Source organism: Muntiacus reevesi, chromosome 18 (genome assembly GCF_963930625.1).
Source record: "Muntiacus reevesi chromosome 18, mMunRee1.1, whole genome shotgun sequence".
NCBI lineage: Eukaryota > Metazoa > Chordata > Mammalia > Artiodactyla > Cervidae > Muntiacus > Muntiacus reevesi.
The window spans coordinates 24,448,385-24,475,819 of record NC_089266.1 but is presented as its reverse complement, the minus strand read 5'-3'; the positions used below and the strand labels follow the sequence as shown (position 1 = coordinate 24,475,819).

Here is a 27,435-nt window from a genome sequence, read left to right as displayed (position 1 = left end):
AAGCTGTTCGTCATGAATGGGATCCGTGGAGTTCAGGCGAGAGGAGGCGAGAGGCGCAAAGGTAACAAAGCCCCCGCCTGGGTTGGCTTTTTTTTTTTTTTAATCGTTTTATGAGCTCTTTTTACAAGGGAAAGAAGAAATACTCTCTCGCCTCCTTCTTTTTCTTTTTCAACTATCTTCACAGGGTTTTTATGGTGGATGCTTGGTCCGGTTTTGATGCCTTTTATGATGACAGATGCTTGGGTCAGGGACTGACACCTGGAGAGTGTTTGAACTGACTGGGACTGAGGTGTTAGGGCCCCAGAAAGCCCCCAGAAAAGATAGGGAGGCAGTTCAGAAGTGCTTTCTGGTTTTAGAAAATGCAGCAGGGCCTGGGGAGCCCCAGCATGTGTGTGTGTGTGTGTACTGAGTTGAGGTGCACATGTGGCCTGTGAGTTCCATAACTCTGCTTGTCTACCCTGGGGGCTGGTGTCCCACAGGTCTGTTTACCGGTGAGTTGTTGTCACTGCTACTCTCTGGGAAAATGGAAGGCAGTTTTGGGGGGTATAGGTGGATGTCTTCAGTTTTTCTTTTTGTGTCTAGCTTGGGACTCTGGACAAATATTTGCCACTCTCTGGAGCAGGAAACTGTTCTGCTTGCAGGCAAGGTTCGTTGACGCCAGAATCTTCCTCTTCGACTCTGCCCCCTCCCTTTTTCCTGAAGGCTCAGAGTTTAGTTTGCTTTCCTTTTGCTGTCTTGGTTTGGGGGCTCTGTTCCCCGCTCAGGGCCCTGCTTCTGAGGGTGAAGGAACCAGTAGACTCTGCCTCAGACCAGAATGTGCTGGCCTTTCTTCCTTGGGACTCACTGAGGGTTTGGAAGTAGGAGACTGGCAGGAGAGAGAGTTCATGGAGAGGCCACGTTTTCTAGGCGATTAGCTCAGTATTAGAACCACAAAATGACCTCGGAAGCCCCTTGACCTCTCTGAGACTGGACATTGTGTTGGCTCTTGCCTCCTGCCCAGAAGGGAAAGTCACACCTTTGCAGCGAGGGGTCCTTGGGCTGTTGCATGTCCCATCTCCACCCCCCATGAGACCCCAACCTTTTTTTTTTTTTTTTCTATCTTGAAGTTTCTGGATTATTTTTCTATTACTGTCCATTGGAGAGAAAATAAGCAAAAAAAAAAAAAAAAAAGCTCAGCTGGGGGAGGGAAGTAGGGTGCTGATTTCTCTTCCTGTGCAGAGCTCCTTTCCTCAGGCAGATTCACCCCCCCATCCATGTCCAGTTCACCCCTCCTCCTTTCCTGTCCTTTTGGAGGGGGCTGAGGGAAGAAAGACAAAGGGAGACAGATATGAGAGGTCCAGGGGCTTCAGAGAGCTAGGGGAGCAAGCCCCTGGGTCCTAAGGAGAGAGAGGGCCCCGTTGTGGTTACTATCTCTCAAGGTCTGTTCTCCAAGTCCACAGCTTCTTGACCCATTTTCTGAAGTCCCTTTGTTTAGGAAGCTATTTCTATAATCACTGTCACCCCCTTCTCCAGTCTTCAATCCCACCCCAGCGACTCACAGTGCCCACAGAGTACCTCCCCACCAGAGGAGCAAGAGAGATGGGAGAAGGGTCAGTGTAGGCTGTCTGATCATTTCCAGGGACAGCTGTGCCACGGTAACCAAAGTTTCCAACAACTTTTAAGAGATGCATGGAGGATTTGTTAAGATGTGAACTCAACAGAGAGCCTTTCCAAATCTGAATTCTACTTGCTGTATCTTAAAAAATCTATACCAGCAGCCATCCTCTTAAGAGGGGATAGGGACAAAGAGAGAGACAGACAGACTCCAGCTGGGAAAAGGAAATGTTCCCTTGGTTAGGACTAGGAGAAACAGAACCTTGCTGGGATATATGTGGGATGTTGGTTTGCATTTTGTAAATTGTCTCCTGTGTCTTGGGGACTGTCTCAGACAAGCAATAACTGGCTTGGCGTTGGTTGGTATCCTCTCCTTTGTCCCTGGGTGACTTAACAAGTGCAGGAGCTGGTGGCCTTGGTAAGAAAAGGGAGCCAGCAGAAAGGCAAGTTGGACTCCTCCTGAAATGAAAATATTTGGCACTCAGGGGAGATGTGCACCCATAACTCCTCAGAGCAGATAAACTGTTGTGAGCCCTCTATAGGCTCAGGTGACAAAGATCGTCACCTGGGTCTTTACAACCTACTTTCTGCCACGTGAGGATTACAGATCCACCAAAGGGAAAGGGAAGGCTGGGGTTCCTTCAAAGGGGAACTGAGGGACTTTCCCCCCACCGTCACTGCCAGAGCCCCAACCTCTGTAGAGCTGAGGGCGGTCCGGCAGGCTCCCCAACCCCTTGGGCTCACCTTCTACAATTCTAGCGGCCACCTCTATCCTCAGAACCTTTGGGCCGCTCTTCATCCAGTTCGTCGGCCCCCCCATGCTCCCTCCTCTTTGCACCCGCCAGGGCAGAGTGGGGTTGCCGGACCAGCCTGTGCCGGCTGCCGCTGGGGCCGCCCCAGCGCCCTTGGTGGGTCTCCCTGGAAGCGGCGGCCCCGGGAGGGGGGTCTGGTTGGAAAGCGGAGTTGGGAAGTTTCCCAGCGTGAGTTGAGCGCTGACGGATTTGTGATCGGCCATAAAACCGGCGTGTTCAGGTTCGTAAATCAATCTTGCCTTTCTCACAGTATAAACGTTCGCTTTATCGGCAGCAAGAAAGCTCTCTGCTCGCGCCCCGGCGCTTGTTTATTTGAACATGGACATTCCCAGGATCCGAAAAGAGTGTGGGCATTTGAACAGAACCTGCCCGGCGTGCCTCCATGTCACCGGCTTTTCTTTAGCTCGTCCTTAAAATGAATTTACCAGTTTTGAGATTGGTGTCTTCCCATGCTCCCGCATACTCTCTCCTCTCTTCTCTGCTACCCCCGCCCCCGCCCTCTATTTTTCTTTTAGACTTTAGTGGCCTGCTTTTCTTGGGGGGGGGCAGTTTTAATGAATTTCTCTGGCCAGGACCTTGCAGGGAGTTGCCCTCGCTGGAGCCGGGAGCGCGGCTGAATTCAATACCAGTCTGTGTTTTGTATCTGCACAATCAAAGCCGATCACCCCCCTACAGAGCCCGGGCCCGCCGGCGCCCCACGCGAGCGTTGAGAGCGGTATTCTTAGGGGATCAGGCCGGCCCAGTGCTCGGCCGGGGCGCGCGCCGCTGCTCCTGCTGGACCCACACACCGTTTCTTCAGGGGTGGTGAGGGCACCTGGGCCCTCAACTTCTCCCCCTCGAGTTGCTTTTGGTTGAGACCCCTCCATACAAACCGCTGGCGGCTCCTCGGCCCCCTGCCCCCGCCCCAAACCACATCTGTTCTTTCCTGTCGGCCGGCCCCTGCGGCTGTCCCAGAGCTGCTGAAGATAAGGCTGGAAGTGTGGGCTGGGCAAGGGGCTCCTTCAGGAATGTCTTCTCTGCTTCCCTTTGCAACCCCATCCTACACCGTGGCCAAAGACTCCGATTCGATTCTGGGACTCTGGTCATATCTGGTCTGCTCCTTCTGGCGCCAAGCTGTATGTGAAGGTTTGGAAGGATGTTTTGTTTTGTTTATATCTGAGATGAAGAAGTCTGTGTATGTTTCTCTCTCTAGGCAGAGGGGATGGATTTCTTCTATCAGCACCGGTGTTTAACCCTTCAGTATGAAACCCCTCATCTTTTTCCTATTGATCTGTCTCCATTGTCTGCTGATTGGAAGCATGGGGGGTACTAACACCTGGAAAATAGGAACTGGGCTGTCAGGCCAACTTCAAAGCCTCTTTCTTTCCTCTCCTCCCCTCCAGTTCAAACCTCTAGCTATCTTCACTGGTGTGTTGGGGGTGGGGAGGGACTGAGGCAGGGTGTGACAGAAGTACCCAGAGATTGAGTGCCCACTTCTTTTGTGTAGGAATCTTCTTAGTCCAGGTCTTTGTCTCTAGAGCGTATTCTCAGTAGAATTTGGTTCCCTATAACAGTAACAACACAAGAAAAAAGTCCCCCTTGTGGTTACTCTCAACTCTGGAAGCTCCCAAGTCATCTCTTCACCCTGTCCCTTTGCTGCCCTTTCAAAAGGTACCACAAAAGATTTTTTAAAAAAGAGAATTAAAGCCAGAAACCCCCTTTTTAATACAGATATAATCTGGATCTATGAAATGTTTCTTTTGAAGCTGGTCCCTTTAGAAATTTTGTTGGTCATGTAAGGAAGAGGGGGAGTATGCCCCTACTAAAATACCCTAGGAGTGGGGGTAAAATAGAGTTGGGGAGAATGTTAATGTTAAAGGATGTAGAGAGAGGAACTGTATGCTGAGAAATCCAGGGGCTTGGAGAAGGACTCTGTGCCCATCCCACCCCACCCCCCAGACGCCCCTGCAGACTATTTCTGCACCTTCACAAACTAAGCAGAAGCAGGAGGAGAAGGGAGAGAGGAGAGGTGGGCTGTGGGTAAGTGTGTGTCTGGGGGGGATGCTGGTTAGGAAGTGTAGAAACAGCAGATACAGATATGAATGTGGGAAAGAGAACTGGCTACTATTCCATTGGTGGGTTGGGGGGAACCTATTTCGCAGGAAAATTTCTCCTCCTGAAGGGGAAGGTCATAGTGGTCCTTTGAGCCTGAAATCGAAAGACCCCCTTCCCCCTCCTGGTCACGTGATTCATTAAATAATTAATGCCGAGGTTGCAGAATAGATATGTATTCGTCAGGAAAATCACAGGCTCGGTCTCCCTGTTTCTGACGTGCAATTCAACTGTCCTTTGAAAAACAAGCCTGTACCCCGAGAAAAAAAAAAGAGAGGGGGAGAGAGAGGGAGAGAGAGAGAAAAAGAGAGGGAGGCAGCAATAAAACAGCCCCGCAGCCGGAGCCACACCGCGGGCTGGGGTATTGTAAGTAGAAGGGATTTCTCACTACCTACCGCGTCTTATATGTCCATGTAAATTTATTGTTTGTTATTAATGTTATTGTCGTAAAATGTGACAAATAGCCATCTTCATTTCCTGCCATTTCTCTTCACATGGTGCTCTGTGTGTTTGTACCCATTGAGGCATTGCATAGAGATTTTAGGAATATTCCTCTTCTCTATCTCTCTCTCTCTCTCCCTCTCCCTCTCCTCCAACCTTTTTCTTGATTTATAGCAATATGGGTGTCAGCTTCTCGGCCGGCATGCCAGCCATTGTGTGTGTATGTGTGTGTGTGTGTGTGCGTGCGTGCGCGTCTGCGTGTGTTTGTGAGCGAGTTGTGTTGTTTATGGCCATGTCTTCGATAAATCATTTCTCACAGAAAATGATGTGGAAGCTGGGCTATTTCTGCGGCCGGGAAAGAGTCACTCTCGGAGGCACTTCCTCTCTCTCTGCTCTGCTCCCAGGAGTTGGTTATTTCAGACGATTTACAGTAATAGATCAACAGTTAATATGAAAGCTCTATAGCTGGAGGTCTTAAATTACAGCATCTGTGATTATCAATTAAGGCGAGATTTGTATAAATTTGGTAAACTAGAAATGCCTCATTGGCATATAAACCCAGTCAAAGACCACGACCTAATATAAAAATTATATTTGCGAGCCTGATAACAGCCAACATTCCTGCAGCAGCAGAGAGAGCTTCATTTTTCAGCGGTTCCCCTCCAGGAGTTTGGCTGCTCCGATGCTGCCGGGGGTAAAGAACCCAACTCTGAAGGCAGAAGGAGCCTGGGGGAAAGAGAGGTGGAGGCAGGAGAAGAAATTACTGAAGTTGAAGGCAAAGATGTTTGCAATCCATGGGGACCAAAAAGAAGTCCTCTGCAACTGGAGGGGGCTGAAGGGATTTGGTTATAGTGTTCAAGCTTAACCTATAGGACTGACGTGTATGACAGAGGGTTGAGGGTGAGATAGGAGCTACCCAAGCTGGGGGAGACAATGGAGGCAGAGGCTGAAGGGCAGGGAGGGAAGCTGAAAGCTTTGGCTCCCCACCCTTCTGTCTAACAAAACAAGGAAGTGAATTCACACCCTAGTAGCCTTCCTTCGACCTCCTGAAACAAAGAAAGTTTCCTCGGCGGTGAGGGACGGTTGTGTTGAGGGCTAAAGGAGGGAAAAGTTCTCTAAGTTTTTCTAGAAGAGAAATGTTTCTAGAAGAGAAAGGTGGTCTCAGAAAGTTGGAGAGCATTTCAGGACACAGGGTGTGTTCCTCTCCATAAGTCCCCATCCAAAGAGGGAGCAAATGGGGTACAGACTGGGAGGGGGAGAGGTCACAGTACCTCCCCACTGGGGAGGGGTCTGCTGGTTGAGAGCAAAGCCAGAGGTGGCTTTTGGGGATGTTATGCACTGCCCCTCCCCCGCCAAAGTTGTTATGGATGAGAGGCAGAGGGAGCCCTGGCCAAGTTCGGTTGGGGCTGCTAGCATCTCCTTCCCTGGCTGGAGCCCGGCCAACTGACTTTATAGCCACTATTATCTGTGATACTTAACTCTGCCTGCTAGTGTAAACCTTTGAGCAGGAAAATTAGAGTGATGCCGCGCCCAGGTGTTAATTATTCATGGCATCAGCTGTGCCTTGGAGCGGCTGCTTAGGCCCCAGTCCACCTAGGAGCTCACTCCCACGCTTTGCTCCAAGTGGGCACTGAGCCCTGTCCTTGTTAACAGACAGCTTTTGGGGTGGATGGTAGGTGAGGCCTCCCAATTTGGGAGTCTGGGTTGAAAAGGGTTTAGTGAGAAAGAGAAGGAGAAGGCCAAGACCCTAGGCTGGGATGGAGGTGGGGGGCAGCGTTACCTGGTCTCGCTAAAAGGAGCTGGGGAGAGACTGGATTCAAGGGCAGCTTTGACAGGGCTGGAGATCATGGGGAGGTGGGAAGGACTGGAGGAGCAGCAGAGGGACCTGAGGGATAGGGGGCTCCAGACCCTTCAGGCCCCCCATCCTTGGTATTGGATAAGCCCCCCACACCTCAATGTGAGAAGCAACTATTTCCTTCTCCCTCACCTGGGAAGTGATGGGGGCGGGGGTAAATGTGGAGAGGGTGAGTTCACCCTCAATCCAGTGCTTTAGGATTGAGGCTGAAGTCTTAGAATCCCTGAGCCAGGGGGAAGGGAACAGTTGGGTGTTGGTAGCTTCTGAGCTCAGCCTGTTTTGGAGGGTGGGGAATAGCATAAGAAGGCTGAAGGGTTTGCTCCCTGGGACAGGTCAGAGCCTCGGAGGAGAGCTGAGAGCCAACCTCACAGGCCCTTGCCCCTGTGCTTCCAACTCCCCTTTCTGCTGTCGCCCCCTGTCACAGTGAAGGCCTGATATCCGCCACCCCCCTTCTTTTCCCTTCCATTCTTTCTGCCCCCTTTCGGGTCTTTGTCTCTTCTGGCCCTGGGGATACCCCCTCCTCTTTTCCTCCCTGGGAGACAAAAGCAGGAGAGCATCCCTCTCTACCATTATCTTTTAGTCCGTCTCCAGCCCCTTGCTAAATCTCCCTGTGTGAGGCCTGATGCCTTCCATCCAGGCATACAGGCCTACACTCCAGATCAGCAGGTTTGTTGTTTTTTAAACATTTGGTTCATGTAGCCATGAAGTGCCCTGCCACACACACACACACACACACACACACACACTATTGGCTTTTGTGCTGTTCAGGAGATGGGGCAGAATGTATTTGATAGAAGGGGCTTTAGGAAAGCTGCTGATTCTTATCTTCTCCCCAGACTCTGCTGGAGTCCACTTTTGTGTATATAATTATAGTGTTTATCCCTGTGCCTTTAGGAAGCTGGGCTGCCAATGCTTTAATGAGCAGAGGAGTTAGATGAGGAGAGAAAGTTAGAAGGAAAAAAGAGAGGGTCCCAGAAAGAGAAGCAGCAGCAGTTTCCCTTTCTGAGGAGGGAGGTCAAGGCAGAGCCCAAGGAGAGGATGACAGGGAGAATGGAGACAAAGGCCACTCAGAGGGGCAGGGAGGCTGTCCTGGCAGAAGGCACTCCCCAACTTGGATAGGTACATACACAAGAGTTAAGTGAGAAGGGAAGTGGAAAGGAAACCACTCACTTTGGCCTCCTTCTCTGTAGAAGATGTCTCCATGGAAGAAAGGTGAGTCCCCCCCCCCCCCAAGAGGACAGGGCCCTGAGATCAAGGGCTCCACATTGCCCAGAGGCCAGCCTATTAAGCGAGTCCAGAAGTGATTTCTGGAAAAACTCCGAAGTTGAAGTCCTTAGCAAAGCCCAATTCAAATTCACTAAAGACAAAGAGAGAAGCAGAGTGTGAGAAGACAAAAAGACTATGAGAAAGGACAGAGACCACAGAGATGGTTAGAAAAGGCAGAGGGAGAAAGAGAGGGAGGGAGGGGGAGAGAGAGGAGAAAAACAAATACAGACATGCAGAGAAAGAGCCCATCCCCTTGGGATGGGCGGCATTGAGGAAAGGACTGTAGGGTCTGGAAGCTCCTCAAGGCTCTGCTTTCTCACAGGCAACTGCCCAAAGCCGAGGCCATCCCAGAGGCAGCATCTCTAGAGCAGGCCCCGGGGGCGCTAAATCAGGTGTGAAGCAGCTGGGGTAGGAACTGGTGTTGGGAATGGCCAAGATGTCTTGGGCACTTAAAACTCCTCTTCCACCACCATCTTTAGTGACTTAAAGATTGGAATCTTCCCAAATAGAATCCCACCATGGGGTGGGCTGCTGGATGTGTCAGTCTATCACACCGGGACCCTGGGAATCCTTCCTTGGCCTCTTTCCCCCTCCTGCGTTTGGTCTCTTCTTTCCCTCTTCAGGGGCAGGGAGAAGTTGATCTTCCAGCAGCCTGAGAACTTTCCCTTTCACCTCCAATCCACATCTTCTCCCTTGAAGCCCTGGCCAGAACTCATGGATGCTACCCTCCCTAATCTTCTTCTTTCTCCATCTTTCTGGAAAGAAAAGGATAAAGGGAAAGTTTCCACCAGCCTAAGCAGCTTTAGACAACTCCAGGGAAAATGGAAAACGCAAACCTTGCTCGCCTCTCCAGTCCCTCCCCTGGCCGCCGCTGGGCTCCCCATGCTCCCGTCCCGTCCTGCTCAGAATGCTCTCCCTTACCCTCCCTCCTCCGCCGGGCCGACATATGGAACCCATTTCGCCGGTGACATTGAAGAGCCGCTGCGCGCCCGCCTTCCGCCATGGCGCCCCCGATTCCCCGCGCCCCGGCAGTCGCCGCTCCTCTCGCCCGGCTGCTCGGCCAGCTCACGCCTCGAAGCCTCGACCCCGCTCCGCGCCGGGCCCGCCCGCCTCCCGCAGCCCCACGCGGCCGGCCGCGCGCCGCCTCGAGGGCTGAACAAAGCGGCGGCCGCGGCAGGCGGGCTGGGGGAGTGCTTCCGGGCCTCTCCCCGCGTCGGCCGGCGGGCCGGGATGCTGCCGGCCGCTCAGCCCCCGCTGGCGCCCCGGGACCCGGGCCCGGCCAGCCGCCTGCCGCTCCCCACGCCCTAGCAGAACCGCACAGGTAGGTGCGGGCTCCGGGCCGGGCTCGGGGTGAGAGCGGGGTGCCCGAGATGCCCGCGCCCCGGTCTGGGAGGACAGTCGGATCGGCGCGAGACAGAGATGGGGGCGAGTTTGAAGAGGCAGTGAGGGCGGGCGGAGGGTGCGGGGCGGTGTGCAAGGATGCGGGGTGTGGACAGGACCCGGCTAGGGCCTGGGGAGCGCTGGGGCTCAGGAAGGGCGGTGGAAGCTGCGGAGTTTTCCAGGGGAATTGGGAGCTCCGGGTTGTGCGGCAAATGTGAGGGGCAGCTGCTGGGGTCGGGGCGGGGGTGCTGGGTCCTGCTCCCAAAGTCCAGCTGCCACCATGGGCAGAGCCTACTAGCACCTCGCGGGTTATTTGAAGCTGAAACTACAAGGGGCTGCGCTAAGGACGGGTGTTAAACTGAGAAGGTAGGAGACGGGGTGATTTATGGCTTCAGAGAAGCTGTGTTTACTCCCTGCCTCCTCTGGAAACCAAAAACCAAACAGAGCAGAGGCGGGAGAAGCCTCTCTCTTTGGAGTGGAAGGCGATGCCAGGTTGATTCACTGGGATTTATTTTTCCAGATGTGGGGAAATGGTGGGAGCTGTCTCTTGGCAGGGGCAGGATGTGAGATGTAAGGAGAGTGTGCAGGCACACACACTAGGTGTGTTTTGTGTGAGTGCACATGTGTATTCGGGTTGGGGTCTGTCGGGTACAGCATCGCTTTACAAGGGAGCACACCGGCAGCTGCACGGAGACCTGGCGTTCTCAGGTCTGGGTGCCCACAACCTGGCTGCTCTGGACATTTCTCTGTTGCCTCCTGCCCTCTCCATGGGGGAGTGCTCCTGAGCCTGTCTTTCTTTCCTCCCACAGCCACACACAGCAGTGCCCACTTGGCCTGGTCCCTGGCCCCTCTGTGTCATCTGCCCACGCCGCCTGATCTTCACTTTGAACCTTTAACTTTGCCATGCGAGACTAAGGAATTAGTGAGCACAGCTGGGTTGGGAAGGGGGGGTGGGAGAAAAAGGCCTGAAGTGGTAGGGGCTGTTGGTGGTTTGAGGCTGGTGTGGGCTCCACTAGTACTGCTCAAATTCCCCCAAAATCTCTCTTTGGGAGGGGGGCGGGTGAGCACAAAGGGGACCAGAGGAAAGGAGCCATGCAGGATGATGGGGGTGGGAGAAAAATATTTTGACCCCCAGATAGTTATTTCCGCAGGCCAGCCAACCGGTGGCTCTTGCATTTCTGTCCAGACACTGGGCTTTGCCTGGAAATTGTTTTGCATTAAATTTTCTCAGCCGCAGAATTATCTTTCCTCGCCTCCAGCTAAACTTGCATTTTTCCACCAGACACTTGGGCCCCGCACCAATGAAATCTGAGAGGAAGCGGCTGGGCCCTAAGTGGCTGTAATTTAATTGATTTTATCATAAATCATCAACTTGATGAAGAACCCGAGGTTTCAGTGAAGTAAATTGATATTAATGGGAGTTTCTTGAAATGCAAACTCGCTGCATTGTTGGGGCATTTTTAGTTGGGAGGTGGATTACATGTGTCCCAAGAGCAGAGAGCCTGTACCTGGAGCCCAGCACAGCTTTAGGGGGTCGGGAAAAGCTAGCTGCGAGGGGCAGCTGCAGGCAGACTGGTTTCTGTAGGGGAGAAGGCAGAGAATGGAACATTGTCGGGGAGGGAACAGAGTCTGACTCCATGAACCCTGGCTGGCAGTCCTGGGAATGCTGGTCTCCCAGTGGGGGGAGGCAGTTGGGGAAGCTGGTAGGTGTGTGGGCAGAGTTGGGGGTCGGGTGAGAAGGCCAGGCTGGTACAATGGGTGCATTGACTCCTGGTTAAAAATTGCCAGGTTGAAGCCTTCCTCCTCTAATTACACAAATTAATTATTTACCGCTCAGGTTGCTATGTCTGAAAATAGTACTCTTGATTTGGTGATGAAGGTGGAGAATAACCCACCCCCAACACAGAAGAGCAGTAAAAATCAGTGCACTAGTCTCTGAGGGGACAAGAGTGGGGTTGGCACTCAGTTGTGGGGGTGTAAGCATTTAAATTCCAAGAGGAAATAGTCTGATTTTGAATGAGATGGTGCCCATTATTATCTGAAATCAGTTTATGACTGCTTATTGTCACTCACTTTTACATCAGTACAAAAGAATCACAAACTGTCAGTTCAAAAGGGAAGATCATTAGCCCAAGCACTCCCCTCCACTCATGTGATCTGGCTTTAGGGATGGGGAAAACTGAGGTCCCGTGAAGTCTCTGCTTCAGATTACACAGCCAATCTGGACCACCTAGAATCCAAGCCTCCTGACTCTCAAACCTATCCTTTATGTATGACTTTAGGTAAGCCACGTCCTGGCTCTGGACCTCAGTGTCTCTCTTTGGCAGTGGCAGCATTGGGCAGGACACTCCCTGAGTTCTTCCAAGTTCTGACCTTGAGTGCTTGGGAGCAACTCCTTTTTGTTGCTCCTGGGGTTCTGTGGGCATCTTGAGTATAGAAGTCACTATGTGCATGCATATTTGCAGTATACATGAAGTTTGTATATGTCCAGAGGAGTGCGTGGTTATTCAGACTGATTCGAGGAAATCACTGGAATCTGGACTATTCCTCCTCCTGAAGGTGTCCTTATTCTCAGCAGAGGAGAAGCCCAAGCCTCGCACACTGGAGATAGAAGACAGTGGGAGGGGCTAGCTGGCTGAGTTGGGCCGGGATTGGCATTTGGAGGGGAGCTAGGGAAGGAGGGGCTCAGCCTCAAAGAGCAAAGCACTTTCTCTGCCAGGATTCAGAGCTGAGGCTGGAGTTGTTGGGAATACAGCTTTTGAAGTCCCTCCAGTGCCAGCCCAGGGACCAAATTATGGTTTCAGAATTTAGTCTGCTGTCTGAGACAGCAGACCACCATCACCACTCCCAGCCTCACTTTGCCCCCTGAGCCTTTGGACACAGTGGACCATGGCATTACACCAGGTCTCCTCCCAGAGAAGCCAGGACAGAAGTCCTGCAAGGTGGATGACCCCTGTCTTCTTGCTCTTATTTTCCATTTCTTCTCCCAACTGGGGAAAAAAAGACAAAATTCAAAAGAAGTGGGGGTTTCTCAGAAGTGGCCTAGCTGTGAGAAGGGAGATTTCTTGTAGGATCAGGGATATGGGGACGCTAGCAGAGGAGGGGAGGCTTCCAGAATGCCTTAGGAAGTGTTGTCAGGGATATGAATTCTGGTGGAAGAAGTGAGAAGAGAGGAGAAACAAATTCATTTTGGGGGCGACTCTGGAAATCAGAGTTCCTGGCCAGATAATCCCAAGAGGAAATGGCTGTTTTTGCCCGAGACTTCTTAAAGTCTCACCCCAAACCCTATTTGAGAGAAATAATAAAAAAAGAAAGGGCCAGGAGGCCCAGATTCTGGGCCTATCCCATTCTGACTTTGGAGTTTTATATTTGGAGGCAGTTCGGGAGGACTTCCACTGATTGGTCATTAATCCCGTGAGTTATTGTCTGCTAAACAGAGGTCAGTGGGAGAGAGGCATCTGATCTGTCGGGAGAGACCTGCGCAGTCAGTCCCTCACGGCACCTCCCTGGGCCCTATTCCTCCCTTGCCAGCTTCTCTCTTCCTTCCCCAGCAATCTCCCCACACCCCCATCCCCGACCCCAGGCCCCCAGCGTTCCAAGATTCCCCCTCTTGCCTTGCCCACGTTTTGTCTCGACACCCATCCGCAGGGGTGGGGTTTGCCAGGCTGGGACAGAGCCAGGTGAGGCGGGACCCCTGATCCAGTGGAGCTCGTACCCAGCTGGTCCGCGGCACAGGGGCACTGGCTCGGCCTCCTTGCTCACTGAGCAGACTTTGCAAGCCTTTGTGAGAGCCTTGTTTTGTCTTCCTCCTCTTCTTGCCCCCACGCCTGGGGCTAGGGGAGAGTTCAGCTCGGAATTTACTTCAGTCTCGGCCTTTTTCTTCTTTCGATCTCTCGGCTTCTACTGAGCCGGGTCTACACCGGCCTCCGCCCAGGCGGGAAATCTTCCTTCCTCTGCCCCTTTGTTCCTACCGGCTCAGGCATCTTAGAAAGGTGGTAGTTCGGGATCCAAATACCAAGAGCGATTTGCAGTAGCATTTCCCATTTTACACCCCCCAGTCTTTGAAATTTTATTAATATTTAAAAGAGATGGAGATTCAGGTGTGTGTGTGTGTGTGTGTGTGTGTGTGTGTGTGCGCGCGCGCGCTCTTTTCATGACTCTCTGAGGTCACAGAGTTGGACAGTGAAGCTGGAAGAGTGAGGGACCCAGAACCCAGACAAGGCCAGAAAGAGATTGCTAAACGCCTCACCACCTCCAGCCCCCACTCCCAGGTCTTGGCTTCTCAGGGAGCCTAGTGGGCAAGTCAAATTTGGGGCTGGCTGAGCTGGGGGCTAGGCTGGGGCGGGGGTGGGGAAAATCCCTTGGACATCCCACAGCCAATACCAGAAATCGATTTTAAAGGAACTAGCCAGTTTGTCCTTATTGAGAGGAGAATTTTCGTTTGTTCTTTGATGATTTTTTGGGCACAGAGGGAAACAGATATCTCCAATGGCCTCCAAGGATGGGCCCCCCGGGTGATTGCTCAAGGAGATTTTTAAGGGCCCGGTATCCTGGTACTGGGTATGGATTAGGAGTGGGGGAGTGAGTGGTCTAGCTCTGGGGAAACAGGAAAGAATGTCTACGAAGGGGGGGCATTTTCTCTGATTTTTGCCTTTATTATTAATTTCTAAGGTTTCTGTGTCTTAATCTCTTAAATTAAAAAAAAATATTTCTCTCTCACACTCACATACACAGACACACACGGTAAGTTGCCCAAATTTCCCCGCTTGAAATCCAGGGAGAGATTGTTCCCTCTCCTCTCTCTAGTCTCCCCCTAAATTAGGACTTCACTATCAGGGATGATAAATCCCTCTCTCTTCCTTTTCCAGACCTCAAAGTCTTCCCTCCAACCCCGCTGGTGATTCCCACCCCAAGTTTCCTGCCCAGGCTCTTCACTGCCCCACTCTGTCCCCTGAAATTTGGAAGGTCTCTAGCCTGAAGAGATACCTCAGACGGAAAGGCTGCCCTGGAGCTGCTGTTTTACCATTCATCCCCCATCCTCCCAGCCCCCAAAAGGGGCTATCTGCCAGCCAGAAATCTCCGGAAAGGAATAATAAGGTTCAGAAGGAAACCAAACTGGGATCTAATTGTGTCTCAAGCATTTGGAAGGGGCTTTGCTCTCAGAATTACTTAAGAAGAAGTCCTTACTCTATTTCCTACTGCATTTGGGGGTGCATGTCCTCTGAAAATTTGCTCCAGGTTAGCTTGCTTTCTCCCAGCCCTCTTTTTCACTCCCACTCCACTGCACTTCACCTCCTTGTGTAGCCAGAAGGGACCACAAGAATCCATGCTCAGAGCGGGGAGGGGTCCACTGCTGTGTCTGGAAAACTCCTCTGCCCTTGGCTTAGCTCCAGGCTGATCCTCTTGTAGGCCCGCAACTGACTGGATGTCCCTGGGTTCTCCCTTAATTGATTGGGGCGAAGCCGTGCAGGTCCCACAAGTGACCAGGTCCCCCTCTTCTCTTAATTTCACAATGACTCTCTCTCTCTAGTGGCAGTAACAGCTAGAAGAGTTGGAGGGTCTCAGGTACATTCTTGACTTTTTAAGACTTAAAAAAGATCCAAAAGGTGCTGGTCTCTTAAACCTCTAGAAGCCTCGGTGAGTAAATCACTGACCCACCAGGTCTAGGGCTACATAAAGTCCAATCCAACAGGTCTCTAACCAGGGTCTGGAGATCTCAGGACAGACTCTTTGTAGCCTTGACTGTTTTCTCTGAGGGTCCTGGCTTGAGCCCCAGCCGTGGGTCCAGCTTGGGTATTTTCTTTTCTTGATACTACTAATAAACATAGAAAAATGGCTTCTACTTTCCATCTTCACCTCCCCACCCCCCTCAGCCACCAACTCTCTAGGCAGGCTTTAGGATCCTAGGGACCTCACAGTAGGAGATTCTTCAACCGGTTCCTTGTTGGAGGTTAGGAAGGCCAGAGTCCCCCTCTCCACTCCAATTCAGCAGGGCCCCAGGAAACTGGCTGTTCCAGCCCATGAAGTAAGCCTGACTTAGTGGGCCTGAAGAAGTGGGGACTGGAGGAAGCCAGGGGCCACACCTTATGAGAGTAGACAGTAGGACCCTTTCTCAGCCCAAAGCAAAGTCAGTGAGTGGGGAGCTATGGGGTGTGAGGGAAGCTTCGCCAGACACCGACACCCTCTCCTGGAAGGGAGACAATAGCTGGAAACCATCTCTCACCTTTGTTCTCCCAGTCCCTTCTCTCCTGGTCCATCCAGATGGGAAAAAGCAAAAGCCAAGGATTGTAACCAGGACATCACAGGGTAGTAGCTGGCTCTGTCTACGCAGAGTTAAGAGAACAAGATTTCCAAGCTGCCTTTGTAGAAAAGAGAAACTGCTGGACTTCTATTTTATCCTCTAAGCCCGGAGTCAGCAGTTCTGCCAAGTTGCAAACGCTCCTGCTTTTGGAAAAGTCCTGGTGCTTTTTTGTCTTTTTCTTCCACCAGGAATGGCGGCTCTTCCCCACCCCCGCCCCAAATCTGCAGACACCTACATTCTTGCCTCCTGTATTCCTCCTACAGGCCTCCTAGCCTTTCCCTGCCCTTCTAAAACACACTCTAAGACAACTTGAGCTTTTGTAGTTTTCCTCACTTGTTTCAAGAGTCCTAAATCTTGCAGAGCTAAGAGAAGTAAACAGATTTATTCTGAACAATAATAATAATAAAAATAACTATCCTCCATCTCTTTTGCCAGTGTATTTAAAATTAAGCCATTTTGCTGGTTCTTTGAATCTTCTTAGAAGTACAAATGTCCTTATCACCTCTTAGCTCCTTCTGCCTATCCGGAGGTGAGAATCTTAACAGAAACTTCTTCGTGAAGTTCTTAACAGCCTCTCTATTGCCAGCAGTGTCTGGAACTCAAGCTAAACACAAGGTCTTCCTTTTGTCACTCTCTCCTCAACCCCCCTCCCCTAAGAGATGGTCTGGATTTTTGAAGTAATCACTCACCGCTTGTTGTCTGTTCTCAAAAATGGGAGGGGGCTTTGGAAAAGAAAGGTCTGGTTCCCCCACCCCGGGTTGGAAACTGGGCCAGGAGATTTGCCGGGAGAGAGGAGTAGAGGGTGTGGGGGAGAGAAGAAACAGACTGCTGAGAGTCAGCAACCAGTCCCGCAAGAGTGAAACTACTTAAAAAAAAAAAAAAGTCCTAGTGTTCCCACTGCAAATGAATGCAGAGGGGCACCCAGGAGCCATCCGCCCACCCCCACAAGGCCAGGGCCTCCCAAGCTACTTCCCGGCTTAGACAGAATGGTTTACTAGTGGCGATGGGGAGCTGTGAACTCCACCAGCTTTGCCTTGTCTTTGCGCTCCTCTTACTCCCCCACCAAAATCTGAATTTAAAAATTTACCTGTCCTTAAAAATCAAAAACTTAAAAGCTCTACCTTCTTTCCTTTCTCACTCTTTTTTTTTAAAACTGGGGGGGGGGGCGTTCAAAATGCCCCCCTCCCCCATTACCACCATCACCTTCCTTCCTTATCAGGCATCTAAGCTTGCTAAAGGGGGAGAGGTGGGGGTGTGTGTGAGCTTGTGTGTGTGTGTGTGTGTGAGAGAGAGAGAGTGTGTGTGTCTGTGTGGTTTTTTTCCCTGTGCAAAAGCAGAGGCCATTGTTACGGAGAGTAGGGCGTACCAGTCTTATAGGGCAACCGCACTGTGGCGGCTTGGCCGTGCCGGAGCCTGGAGCTGGATTCTCGGCGAGCTGAGCCGCCCGAGCACCTTTCGGTCTTCTATTTTTTTCCCGCTCCCCTACCCCCTCCCTCCTGCGCACCCCCGCTCCTAAGCCGAGTGAATTGAAGCGGACGCCGAGCGGCTCCTCCGGCCGGTCTGCCCCTCGGGCTCCCCAGCCGGGGTGGCTATTGGGGAGGGGGGCGACGCCGCTTTAAACAGTGGTCTTTTTTTCCTTTGCCTTCAAGGAGGGGAGATTTCTCGCCTGCCGCTCGCGCTGGGGCTCGATGTGAATATATATTATGTCTGCCTGTTCTCCCCTCGTCGGTGGCTAAGGTAAGCTGGACTGAAATAGGCTATCAGTTTGTGAATGGCGGAGAGTATGTCTCAATGATTTATGGCCCATATGACTCCAATCTCGGTTCAAGAAGAGTTCACAAGCTTTAAGCTTCCTTCCACGCAGCGACTCTCTCTCTCTCTCTCCCTCTCTCTCTCCCTCCCTCCCTCTCTCCCTCTCCCTCTCTCTTCCTGCTTCTCTCTTTTTCTCTTCTCTTTTCTTTCAGCAGCCAGATCTGGACTGAATTTTTGCCCGGCTGCTAAGAAGAGCCTAACCTTTTTCTCTCTTCCTTTTTTGTTCTATTTCTCTTCTATGGTTTTGTTTTTTGTTTTTTTTAAAGTCTTGGAAGGTGGCCTAGCCCCTCTCCCTGGTCTTCCCAGCTATTGTTACTCTCCCAAGCTTTTTTTTTTTGGGGGGGGTGCTTGGAAAGGTGGGTTTCTTGGGGTGGCTCACCGCCCTTCTCCAGCGAGACCCTGGGGGGAAGCCGGGAGCCACCGTCTCCTTCCCTCCCTCCCTCTCTCCCGAGAAGCCATATGGAGCCTGGATTTTTTCAACATGGAGGCAAGGGAAATAGGCGTGTTTGGCTTGGTAGAACTGCACCCCACCCCCCTTTTCCTGGATCCCCAGATCTCGAATCTCCTCGACATCTCTCCCTCTTCTCACTGTCCCATCAGCCGGGCCTCTGTGTGCGCCCTCCGGCCGGCCGGGCCTGACAAAGTCCCGGTGTGGAGTTGCTAAGGCGCCTTTTAATTTAGTTACCTTCAGCGCCCAAACTTGCTGCTGCCCTAGGGCTGGTCCTCGGCCGGGTGTGCTTGGAACCTGCCGCCGCTAACTGTTTCTGCGTCCTGAACGCTTTCTGTTCGCCTCCTTGGGCCAACATAGCTTGTCGCCAGGCACCATGGCAGCAGCAGCCGAGACAGCCCGGCGGCGACAGCGGCAGCCAGGGACTAACTCCATCCACAAATCTTCCCGGCCCTTTCTCGCCGCCGGTGGAGCCTCCATTCTTTCCTATCATGTCTCTAGCTTCTTGCTTCCCACACTCGCCTGGCCTCATTCCTGTGAGTTCATCGCAGGGGGAGCGACAGGAATTTCGGCCCCAGGCGTCTAGTCAAATTATTGTTTTATTATAACTATCATCATCATCATCATCATTACTGCTGTAACAATCATTTAGACTAAATAAAGCCAGGGCCCAGCCAGCCAACCCCCTCCAACGTTTTTATTTCATTCTCTTATCTATTAATAACAAACTCAACTGATGCCTGTTAATTAATTCCCCCTTCAACCAGGGCTGCTCCGAAGCTAATTTTGGTTAAATCATCAGAGGCTAATGGTAATAATAATAAAGGGATTGGGTCAGCCTGGTCAATTGAACTCCAGTTCTCCTCCCTGGAAGGACCTGCTGCTTTGCAGACCCCTGTGTGTTTCCCAGAAACAAATTCTTCCCAGAAACCAATCGGAACTCAGAGTTACCCGGCTCCCTTTTGAGTATAAATCTGTGCCATTAAGAAGGGGATTTATGTGTGGGAGGGATTTCCATCACCTGGACTCCCTTTTTATTTTATTTTCCTATTTTTAGTTTTCCTTGGAGTTGACCAGCTGGGCTGAATGAGATTTAACTAGTCCAAACTCATATGTCAGAAGAGAGGGTCAATCTAAAGATTCTATGAAAAGTGATGGTGAGGAGTTGAGAAGACAGATTTGGTGAGCTTGGGGGGATGCAGTCAGAAATTTCGGAAGAAATACACAAAATCCTGTGACAGCTTGAACCTTTATTTTCCAGCACACTTTTAAAAGCCTGCATTAAACTAATGATTTTTTTTTGTCCTCAAAGAACTTCAGTAAACAGGGGCACCCGGTTTCCAGCCCAGATAATATTGCTTAGATTGCTTTGTTTACTTTCTTTTTTCTTAAGGAAAAAAATTCTGTTTTAGAAAGTACTTTCCTATCTCATTATAGAAAAGTCCAGCAGTTACCCAGTTTCTTTCTTCTTTTGGAAAAATCAAAGGAAGCAGACTGTCAAGGAAAGGGGTGGGTAAAAAAAAAATTATGCCTGATGAAAAAAGAGAGTGGGGGAAGATCTAGCCAAATGGTCACAGCACCAACCAGTCCCACCAAAGAAACAATCCTGTTCCATTTGGGGGCCCCATGGGGGCCACTGGCTGTGGGATCCCAGAGTTGGTTAGCAAACACTCAGACTGGAGGTGGTGGTACTTGCAGCAAAGACCATGGAGGTGACTCAGTTCCACTGGTTCTGGAGGTTAAAAATCTTCAGGAAGTTTTGGGTCAGGCTGCTGATTCTTGAGGTGGGAGGGTAAGGAGAGGCTCCCTCACACCATAAGTTTCCCTGCTCAACTTGCTTCTTCCTGCTGCCTCTTCCAGCGATCCTCAGCCTCAGTTTTTTTCCTCCAGGTTAGACTCTGCTTGGATGAAAGGAACCTAGATGGAGGCAAAGGCAGGAGGCCTCTCAGCTCAGAGGAGGGTGTTGATGATGCTTTTATTTTGCAATCCCCCCCCCTTGAGCCACCCTATCCCAGAGTTGGGGGGGCGCGGGTGTAGGGAGAGGGAAGAGGAGAGGTCAGGGGCTAGTAGGCAGGCAGGAGAGAAGCCATGGCCCTTGCCATAGTAAGATTCTATATCCAGGCAGTTCCCAAAGGAGTGGAGTCCTTATTTTTTTAAGTGAAGATGAAAACTGATGGGCTTTTTCTTTTAAAATTATAAAGCACTGATATAAGAAAAATCCATTTCAGGCCAAGCAAGTGGCCTCAGCATCTGCTGTGAAGATGTTGGGTGGGGGAGAAGAAAAACCCTATTGATGTCAGTTCCCTTTTCAGTTCCTAAGATGGATTCGAGCCCCAGTCCTCTTCTCCCCGTGTCTCTTCTCTCACCCCGCAGGTCAACCGCTACGAACAGATCCCGGGAGGAGGGGGGCAGAAAGGGGGGGGGGTCCGGCGTGCCACGTGACCCCCAGGGGTGCCAATGTCCGGTCGTGAGGGTATCAGGCCCTTGCAAGTTGCCACCCACCACCAGGGCCTCGCCCAGCGATGCAGAAAGCCACCTACTACGACAACACCACCGCCGCACTCTTCGGAGGTTACCCCTCATACCCTGGCAGCAATGGCTTCGGCTACGACGGTCCCCCTCAGCCCCCCTTCCAGGCCGCCACGCACCTGGAAAGTGACTACCAGCGCTCAGCGTGCTCGCTGCAGTCCCTGGGCAACGCCGCCCCGCACGCCAAGAGCAAAGAACTCAACGGCAGCTGCATGAGGCCGGGCCTGGTCTCGGAGCCCCTGCCGGCCCCGCCCGGCTCGCCCCCGCCCAGCGCCGCACCTACCAGTACCACTAGCAACAGCAGTAACGGGGGCGGGCCCAGCAAAAGCGGGCCCCCCAAGTGCGGTGCCGGCTCCAACTCCACCCTCACCAAACAGATATTCCCCTGGATGAAAGAGTCGAGGCAAACGTCCAAGCTGAAAAACAGCTCCCCTGGCACAGGTACCGGCTCCTCTGGCTTCGTCGTCGTCAGCTTTTGTCCCAGCCAGGAATGTCACTGTTATTCTAGCACCCAGCCCCTAGGCGCCCAGGCGGCGGCGGCGGCTGCGGCACATTTCCCGTACCCCGCCACCACCTGGCGACCCCTGACCCCGCCAGCACCCTCTTCCTCCTGCCCCCACCCCCCGAACTTCTGAAAGGTCCAGAAGGCCAGGTGCTCGGCCTCAGCGCTTTGCAAGGCCGCAGAGTCACTAGACGCTGCCAGTAGACGCAGAGTCGTCAACGATTGATTATTATTAAGTATTACTACTGTGGGTATTAATCACAATCGCTTGGGCGGCCTGCAGTCCTGGCCTCCAGGCATGGCAGCCTCTTCGCCCCCCATTCCCGTGCCCTGCCCAGAATGTCCAGACTCCCCCAGGGGCTCTCCTCAAGCACCTGTCTGGGCCACAGGACGGGGCGGGGTGGAGGGCGGAGGAGTGTCTTCTACACCTGGAAGTAGGGATAAGGGTGGAGAAAGCATGTGCGAGAAAATCCAGCCCTAAATAAATGGCCATGCGGCTCTGTCTGCGTGACATGATCAAATTTTCATAAGCTGGGGCAGTGAGAGGAGAACAGGTCTCTTAATAAATGCCACTATTATAGAGTGTCCGCTAATGCGGCGGGTGGGGGCGGGGGGCGGTGGAGAGGAGGAGGCGGGGACGAGAAGGGGAGGGCGGCGGGGGCTCCGAGTCCAGGCCTGGATTTATTAAGAAACGATGCATTCAATTTCGGCGTGTTCAGTAATTATCTTTTATTTCATTTTCTCCCCTTCCCACCCCTCCCCCTCGGGTCCAGCGGAAGGCTGCGGCAGCGGCGGCGGCGGAGGAGGCGGAGGCGGCAGTGGCGGCAGCGGGGGCGGCGGCGGGGGAGGGGACAAGAGCCCCCCGGGGTCTGCGGCCTCCAAGCGGGCGCGGACGGCGTACACGAGCGCGCAGCTGGTGGAGCTGGAGAAGGAGTTCCACTTCAACCGCTACCTGTGCCGGCCGCGCCGCGTGGAGATGGCCAACCTGCTGAACCTCAGCGAGCGGCAGATCAAGATCTGGTTCCAGAACCGGCGCATGAAATACAAGAAGGACCAGAAGGCCAAGGGCCTGGCCTCGTCTTCGGGGGGCCCCTCCCCCGCCGGCAGCCCCTCGCAGCCCATGCAGTCCACGGCCGGCTTCATGAACGCCTTGCACTCCATGACCCCCAGCTATGAGAGCCCGTCCCCGCCCGCCTTCGGCAAAGCCCACCAGAATGCCTATGCGCTGCCCTCCAACTACCAGCCCCCCCTCAAAGGCTGCGGCGCCCCGCAGAAGTATCCCCAGACCCCGGCGCCCGATTACGAGCCTCACGTCCTCCAAACCAACGGGGGCGCCTACGGGACGCCCACCATGCAGGGCAGCCCGGTGTACGTGGGCGGGGGCGGCTACGCGGATCCGTTGCCGCCCCCTGCCGGCCCCTCCCTCTACGGCCTCAACCACCTTTCCCACCACCCCTCGGGGAACCTGGACTACAACGGGGCGCCCCCTATGGCCCCCAGCCAGCACCACGGACCCTGCGACCCCCACCCCACCTACACAGACCTCTCCTCTCACCATGCGCCTCCTCCTCAGGGTAGAATCCAAGAAGCGCCCAAGTTAACACACCTGTGATGGGAGAGGGAGGGCTGAGGGGCAGGTCCTGGGGTGGAGGAGACCCAGGAGGGGCGGGGGCTGTGGAGTTGTGGGGTGCAGTCGGGAGGTCTGAAAGAGGAGGCAGGGAGAGATGGCAGCCAGGCTTCCCGGGAAGAAAGGGCCTGGAGCTCCTTCCCCTCCCCCTGGCCTGAGAGGTTGCTTTTTAAGTCCTGCAGCTCTTGTTTAGTCTGCCTGCCAACCCATTGGAAAGGAATCTACAGCAGATTGGAGATGACCCCATCAACCCTAGGCCTCCAGCAATATCCAGTTGGAATTCCACCCTAGGGAGTCGGGTAGAGGAAGAGGAGATAGGGAAACAGGCAAAGAAGCACATTTTTAAAAACAGACAAGATGGCTAGGCCATCACCAGCCAACCAACCAACTTACCTTCCTTCTATGTGGTTAATTCCCCCAAATCTTGATTTTTTTTTTTCCTGGCAATTCTCCTTTAAAAAAAAAATTTAAATACATTTCAAAACCAAGGGCACAAAGCATGTCCCCCTCCCACTTTCCTGAATACTCAGATTTCTTCCCATGATAGGAGAAGGTTGATTGGGCACTCCCTCCATTTCTAGTCCCATATTTTTCTGCTCTAGGACATTAATATCTATACCCCACCCCTATCAATTACAGTCTTCAGAGGGCTCAGGGATGGTGAGAGATCCTGAAAGAGCTGTCTATATTATAAATATATATATATATATTTTTTCTTTTATGGCAAAGCTGGGAGGTGAGGGCAGGCAAGTTGTCAGGACTAAAGTTTTGCCCATTCTGCTGCCTCCCATCTCAGCTCCAGGTCCATCCCCCCCTCTCCACAGAAAACAGTCGGTGACACGAGGTTCTACACTTTTCTTTTCTTCTGTTGCTCTCTTGACTTAACGTGAAAACAGGGTATATTTTGACAAACTGTCCCAGGCGGGGGCTGCAGCTGGGCCTGTGTGCCTTGCTCAACCCTGGACAGGACACTTTTGTTGCACTTAGAGTTTACATTTTAATGGATATAAAAACAACTGTGAGAGATGCCTGGGCCTGCAGGAGCCCAGCATTGCTCAATAAAACGTGTGTTCTAGTGAACATTTTCATATATATTTATTGGTTATACCTTGTTAAAATATTTTCTTTTTTTTGTATTATTTATCCCCCTACATTATGTATTTATATGAGGGAAAAAGGGAAAAAATTGTACTTTTTTTTTTAGTATTTACTTGTTATAAAGGACGTTGTGTTCCCTGTCATGTAAAACCAGCTATTTTAGTTATTGTACTCTAGAAAAAAGCTATAGATTTATGTTAAACTTGTACTTATGAGCAATTGTAATTAGTTCTAAAAGGCATGAACTCAGCTCCTAATTGTCACTGTATAGTCCTGAATTTGTAGAATTAGAGTTAATTCCCTCTTGGAACTTTCTTTGTTCTTCTGTAGTTACTTTTTTCCCTTACTTAAAAGGGTTGTCTGTCATATAATTCTTGAATAAACTTTCTGTTATCAATTTTATCTTGTCTTGGTGGTCCAATTTAGATAGCAGAGCAGCAGGCTGCTGACTGCCAGATTTCCCTAAGGGAAGAAGAATGGTGAAGACCCTATCCTGGCCTTTTTATGATTCCCTGCTCAGGGCCCTACCTCGCCCCATCTGTGTCTCAGGTTTATTTGGTTTTTCTCACACAAGCTTGGAACATTCTGCCAACTTATTTAAGATTTAAGTAACAAGTTTGGGGCAAAGGGAGACTAGGGGACTCTCTCTAGGTCTTTTCTGTTTGGCTTCTTCGCCTCTCAGTTTTTTCTCATTGATTGACCTTTTGTCTTTTTGCTTCTTTGGCCACAACCTCCTCGCTGTCCCCCCGCCCCCCCACCAACCCATCAACAACAGAAATCTGGCCCATCACTGCTTCTTCAACCTAAACTTCACAGTTCTCTTCCGGAGCTACAAAGAAGTCGTCACGTGACCCGAAGCCCAACCACCATTGGGTCTAAAATGAAAACAAAGGAAAATGATTAATCTTAAAAAAAAAATTCTGAGGCCTAGACTTCTCAGGTCAAACCTTAAAACTAAAGTGAAATTAAATCACTAAATAAAATTCAGGGCGGAGGGAGAGGAGGCCTGCTTGATTTCCCCTGCCAGGGTAAGGGGAGGACGGTGGGAGAAGCTGTGGATCCAAGCGTACATAAAATGGTCCCCAGGCTAATGTGCCGCTCTGTTTCCACGATCCTTGGGAAAACTTCATTTCTTAGTCGTGGTTCCATAAAAGTTTTATCACATTGGAGCGAGGATAGAGAGGGTCTGTCAAAGATGAAATGTCACCGCCGCGTCGCTGGAGCCGATAAGAGCTAGGAGACAGGAAAGCTGAAATATGGAGCTAATTCGTTGAAAGAGAAGCGATGGCTGCTTGCTGAAGAGTTGCATAATTCTAATTGTAAGCGATGCTCTCGCATTGCTTAATTAGGAGCATATATTTGGTGGTAGATATGGTGGGGGTGGGGGGACGTGTCGGTGAGACTCGTTCCAGGCCCTCAGCCTTAAAGCCAGGGCTGATTTTCATTTTTATGTTGTATCCTGGCAGTCCAAGGTTAGTAATTATAGCCTTTATACAACAATAAATAACAATAAAAAAGCAACCTGAATTCTACACCCCGCCCCCCCACACCACCGCCAAGTAGGATTTTAACTGGACTAGGCTCATCCAAGCAGCAAGCAATTTAGCATTGGGTCAGGCTATAATTTAAAGGCATAAGAGCGTGCAAAGTTTGATTGGGATCAAATAACGCTCAAGGGTTTTTCTTTTCTATCTTTCTCTCTTCCTCGTCCCTGAATAACATTTTCTGAATGATGTAACTAGACGAAGCGCCATGTTTGGCTCTGGATGTAGAGTGGACTGATTATTTATCTAGCAGGAGAGAGGCAGGCCAAGTCAGAAAGTTTAACTTGAGTTTGAAAAACAGAGCCTTGGCTTGAAACTGGAATTGCAAACAAGAAAAATAAGGGCCACCTTGGCTTGGTGTCCCCCTCCCTTCTCTCTTAGAGATTTCAGCCCCTAGCTAAGCAGCCAGAGTCGAGGGGAAAATATCTGTACAGTAGGATTCACAGCACAACAGGGGGGCGGGGAAGTGGCGACTCTGGGAAGGAAGGTTCTCTTGGCCCCTTTTAACACCCAAGTTTTCTGCTGTTCTCTAATCTGGCCGTAAAATCTGTCAGCAGGGTTAGAGAGAGCCGTATTTCCTGCAGGGACAGCCGGAGTTGTTGCGGAGAGAATCGCTCAACCCTGCAGCCAGCTGGAGAGGCTGTGAAAAAACTTCCAGGGCTTCTCAAGGGGGTGGCCGGAGGGAGACCCCTCTCAGGCCTCCCTGCACAACCTACAGACAACTACTCTTCTGTGCCTACTCCCCACTTCCATCCCATCCTCACCTCCAAGTGACAAAAATTACTTTCTTTGGAGTCGAGCTGGACACAAAGGTCTCTGGCTAGTTTGCTAGTTTCCCTTGGATCTGAGCCCTCCAGAGTCTGCCGCCCCTGTCCCTGCAGCCCCCACGTCCAGCTCCCCCTTTTTCCTCCTGGCTCTCCTCCACCCCCACCCTTCTCCTCAGATTTCTCTGTCCTTTTTAAACACTCACCCCCACCCACACGGATGAATACTTACCACCACCCACGCGGCTGTTACACTGTCAGAAAGTTTCTAGTTCCAGCTCCCAGCCGAGTTGCCATTTCTCTGCTAACCAGCTTTCTCCTTCTTGCTCAGCGGCAGCGAGCAAGGAGGGGGAGGGGAGGCCGGAGCCGTGGGAGTTCTGCAGAAAAACTTTCCACCCAACCCAGCGCCTTTCCTCTGTCCCCATTTCCCATCTGTTTCCCTGCTCTCCCAGAATCACCTTTCTCTTTTGCTAACACCCCCCACCTCCAGGCCTTTTAAAGGGATGGGGAATTTCGGCTGTTCCCTCTTCTTTCCCAAAGAGCCAAATTCTTTGATGCCATCGGAGGGAGCTGTCAGGGGGCTAAGATTGATCGCCTCATCTCCTCTCGGTCCCTCTGACCCACTTATTTAAAAATCTTACCCCAGATCGACTTTTCATTTTCTGCTTTGAGATCTAGTTTCCCACCGATTGCTTGGGGCCGTGAGTCTTGCACCCATTCCCGCCAGTAAATTACAGCACTCCCTAAAGTTCATACTCTCTTTAACTTCTGAAAAGAAATAAAAACAACAATTTCCCCAGGGGCTAGAAATGAGATATCATCTCTGATCATTATTTTTGCACCCCCTTCATGTTCAGAGAATTCTATCTTGTCGGGGATATTTATTTATACATACATACAATGACAAAAATGGCAAGGGCATTCCTGTGGGGGGGAGTACCCCCTCCCAATACATTGACCTGAGGTTTGAGAGTTCTTTAAGTCAAATTGGGGGCCACCTTGGTACTTGATTCTTGTTCCTGTTTCCGGATATAGATGCAGACACAGGCTTGAGGCTTGAGAGGGGGCATATGCATCTTAGACCCTGTCTGCTGGGGTGTCATAGAGGAGCCCGATGCCTCCAGGTGAGGAGGCAGGTAGACAGGGGCAGGGGCAGTGCTGCAAATGCTGGGCAGAGAAGGGAACCGAGACTTCACAGCTCCACAGGCCAGAGGCCCAAAAGGGCTCCTCACTATCTATCTCACTCCTCTGTGTCAGCCTAGGAGTGCTTGTCGATTTTCTAAGATTTATCTGCTGCTTTTGGGGGGTGGGTTGGGGATAGTGATGCTGATGATTGTAAATCTCTTCTCTTCCTTATTGCACTGTAACACAG

The 27,435-nt window shown here is 51.6% G+C and overlaps 1 protein-coding gene and 1 long non-coding RNA gene across 5 annotated transcripts; one reads left to right on the top strand and one right to left on the bottom strand.

Moving 5' to 3' along the window:
* The first annotated feature begins 9 nt into the window (after positions 1-9).
* HOXB3 (homeobox B3) lies at positions 10-22,642 on the top strand. Of its 4 annotated transcripts, none has more exons than XM_065910969.1 (4): positions 10-61; positions 17,389-17,476; positions 20,373-20,969; positions 21,804-22,642. In XM_065910969.1, exons 3-4 carry the CDS (start codon positions 20,522-20,524, stop codon positions 22,640-22,642), a joined length of 1,287 nt encoding a protein of 428 aa, XP_065767041.1. In that variant the 5' UTR covers positions 10-61; positions 17,389-17,476; positions 20,373-20,521. The 4 variants fall into 4 exon arrangements, with proteins under 4 accessions (XP_065767041.1, XP_065767043.1, XP_065767044.1 ...); XM_065910971.1 differs by lacking the exon at positions 10-61 and adding an exon at positions 9,079-9,379; XM_065910972.1 differs by lacking the exon at positions 10-61 and adding an exon at positions 14,485-17,297.
* On the bottom strand, positions 21,907-26,953 carry LOC136150237 (uncharacterized). Its single transcript, XR_010659763.1, has 5 exons — positions 26,296-26,953; positions 24,826-24,988; positions 23,051-23,109; positions 22,586-22,636; positions 21,907-22,047 (listed from the first exon to the last, which is right to left on the bottom strand). It is a non-coding gene; the product is annotated as an uncharacterized lncRNA (long non-coding RNA).
* Positions 26,954-27,435: the final 482 nt, after the last annotated feature.

Excerpts from the sequence above, each read along its gene's own strand:
- HOXB3 (XM_065910969.1), top strand. The coding sequence starts at position 20,522 with ATGCAGAAAGCCACCTACTACGACAACACCACCGCCGCACTCTTCGGA. Across the intron at positions 20,970-21,803 it reads AAACAGCTCCCCTGGCACAG|CGGAAGGCTGCGGCAGCGGC; the intron begins GTACCGGCTCCT and ends CCTCGGGTCCAG.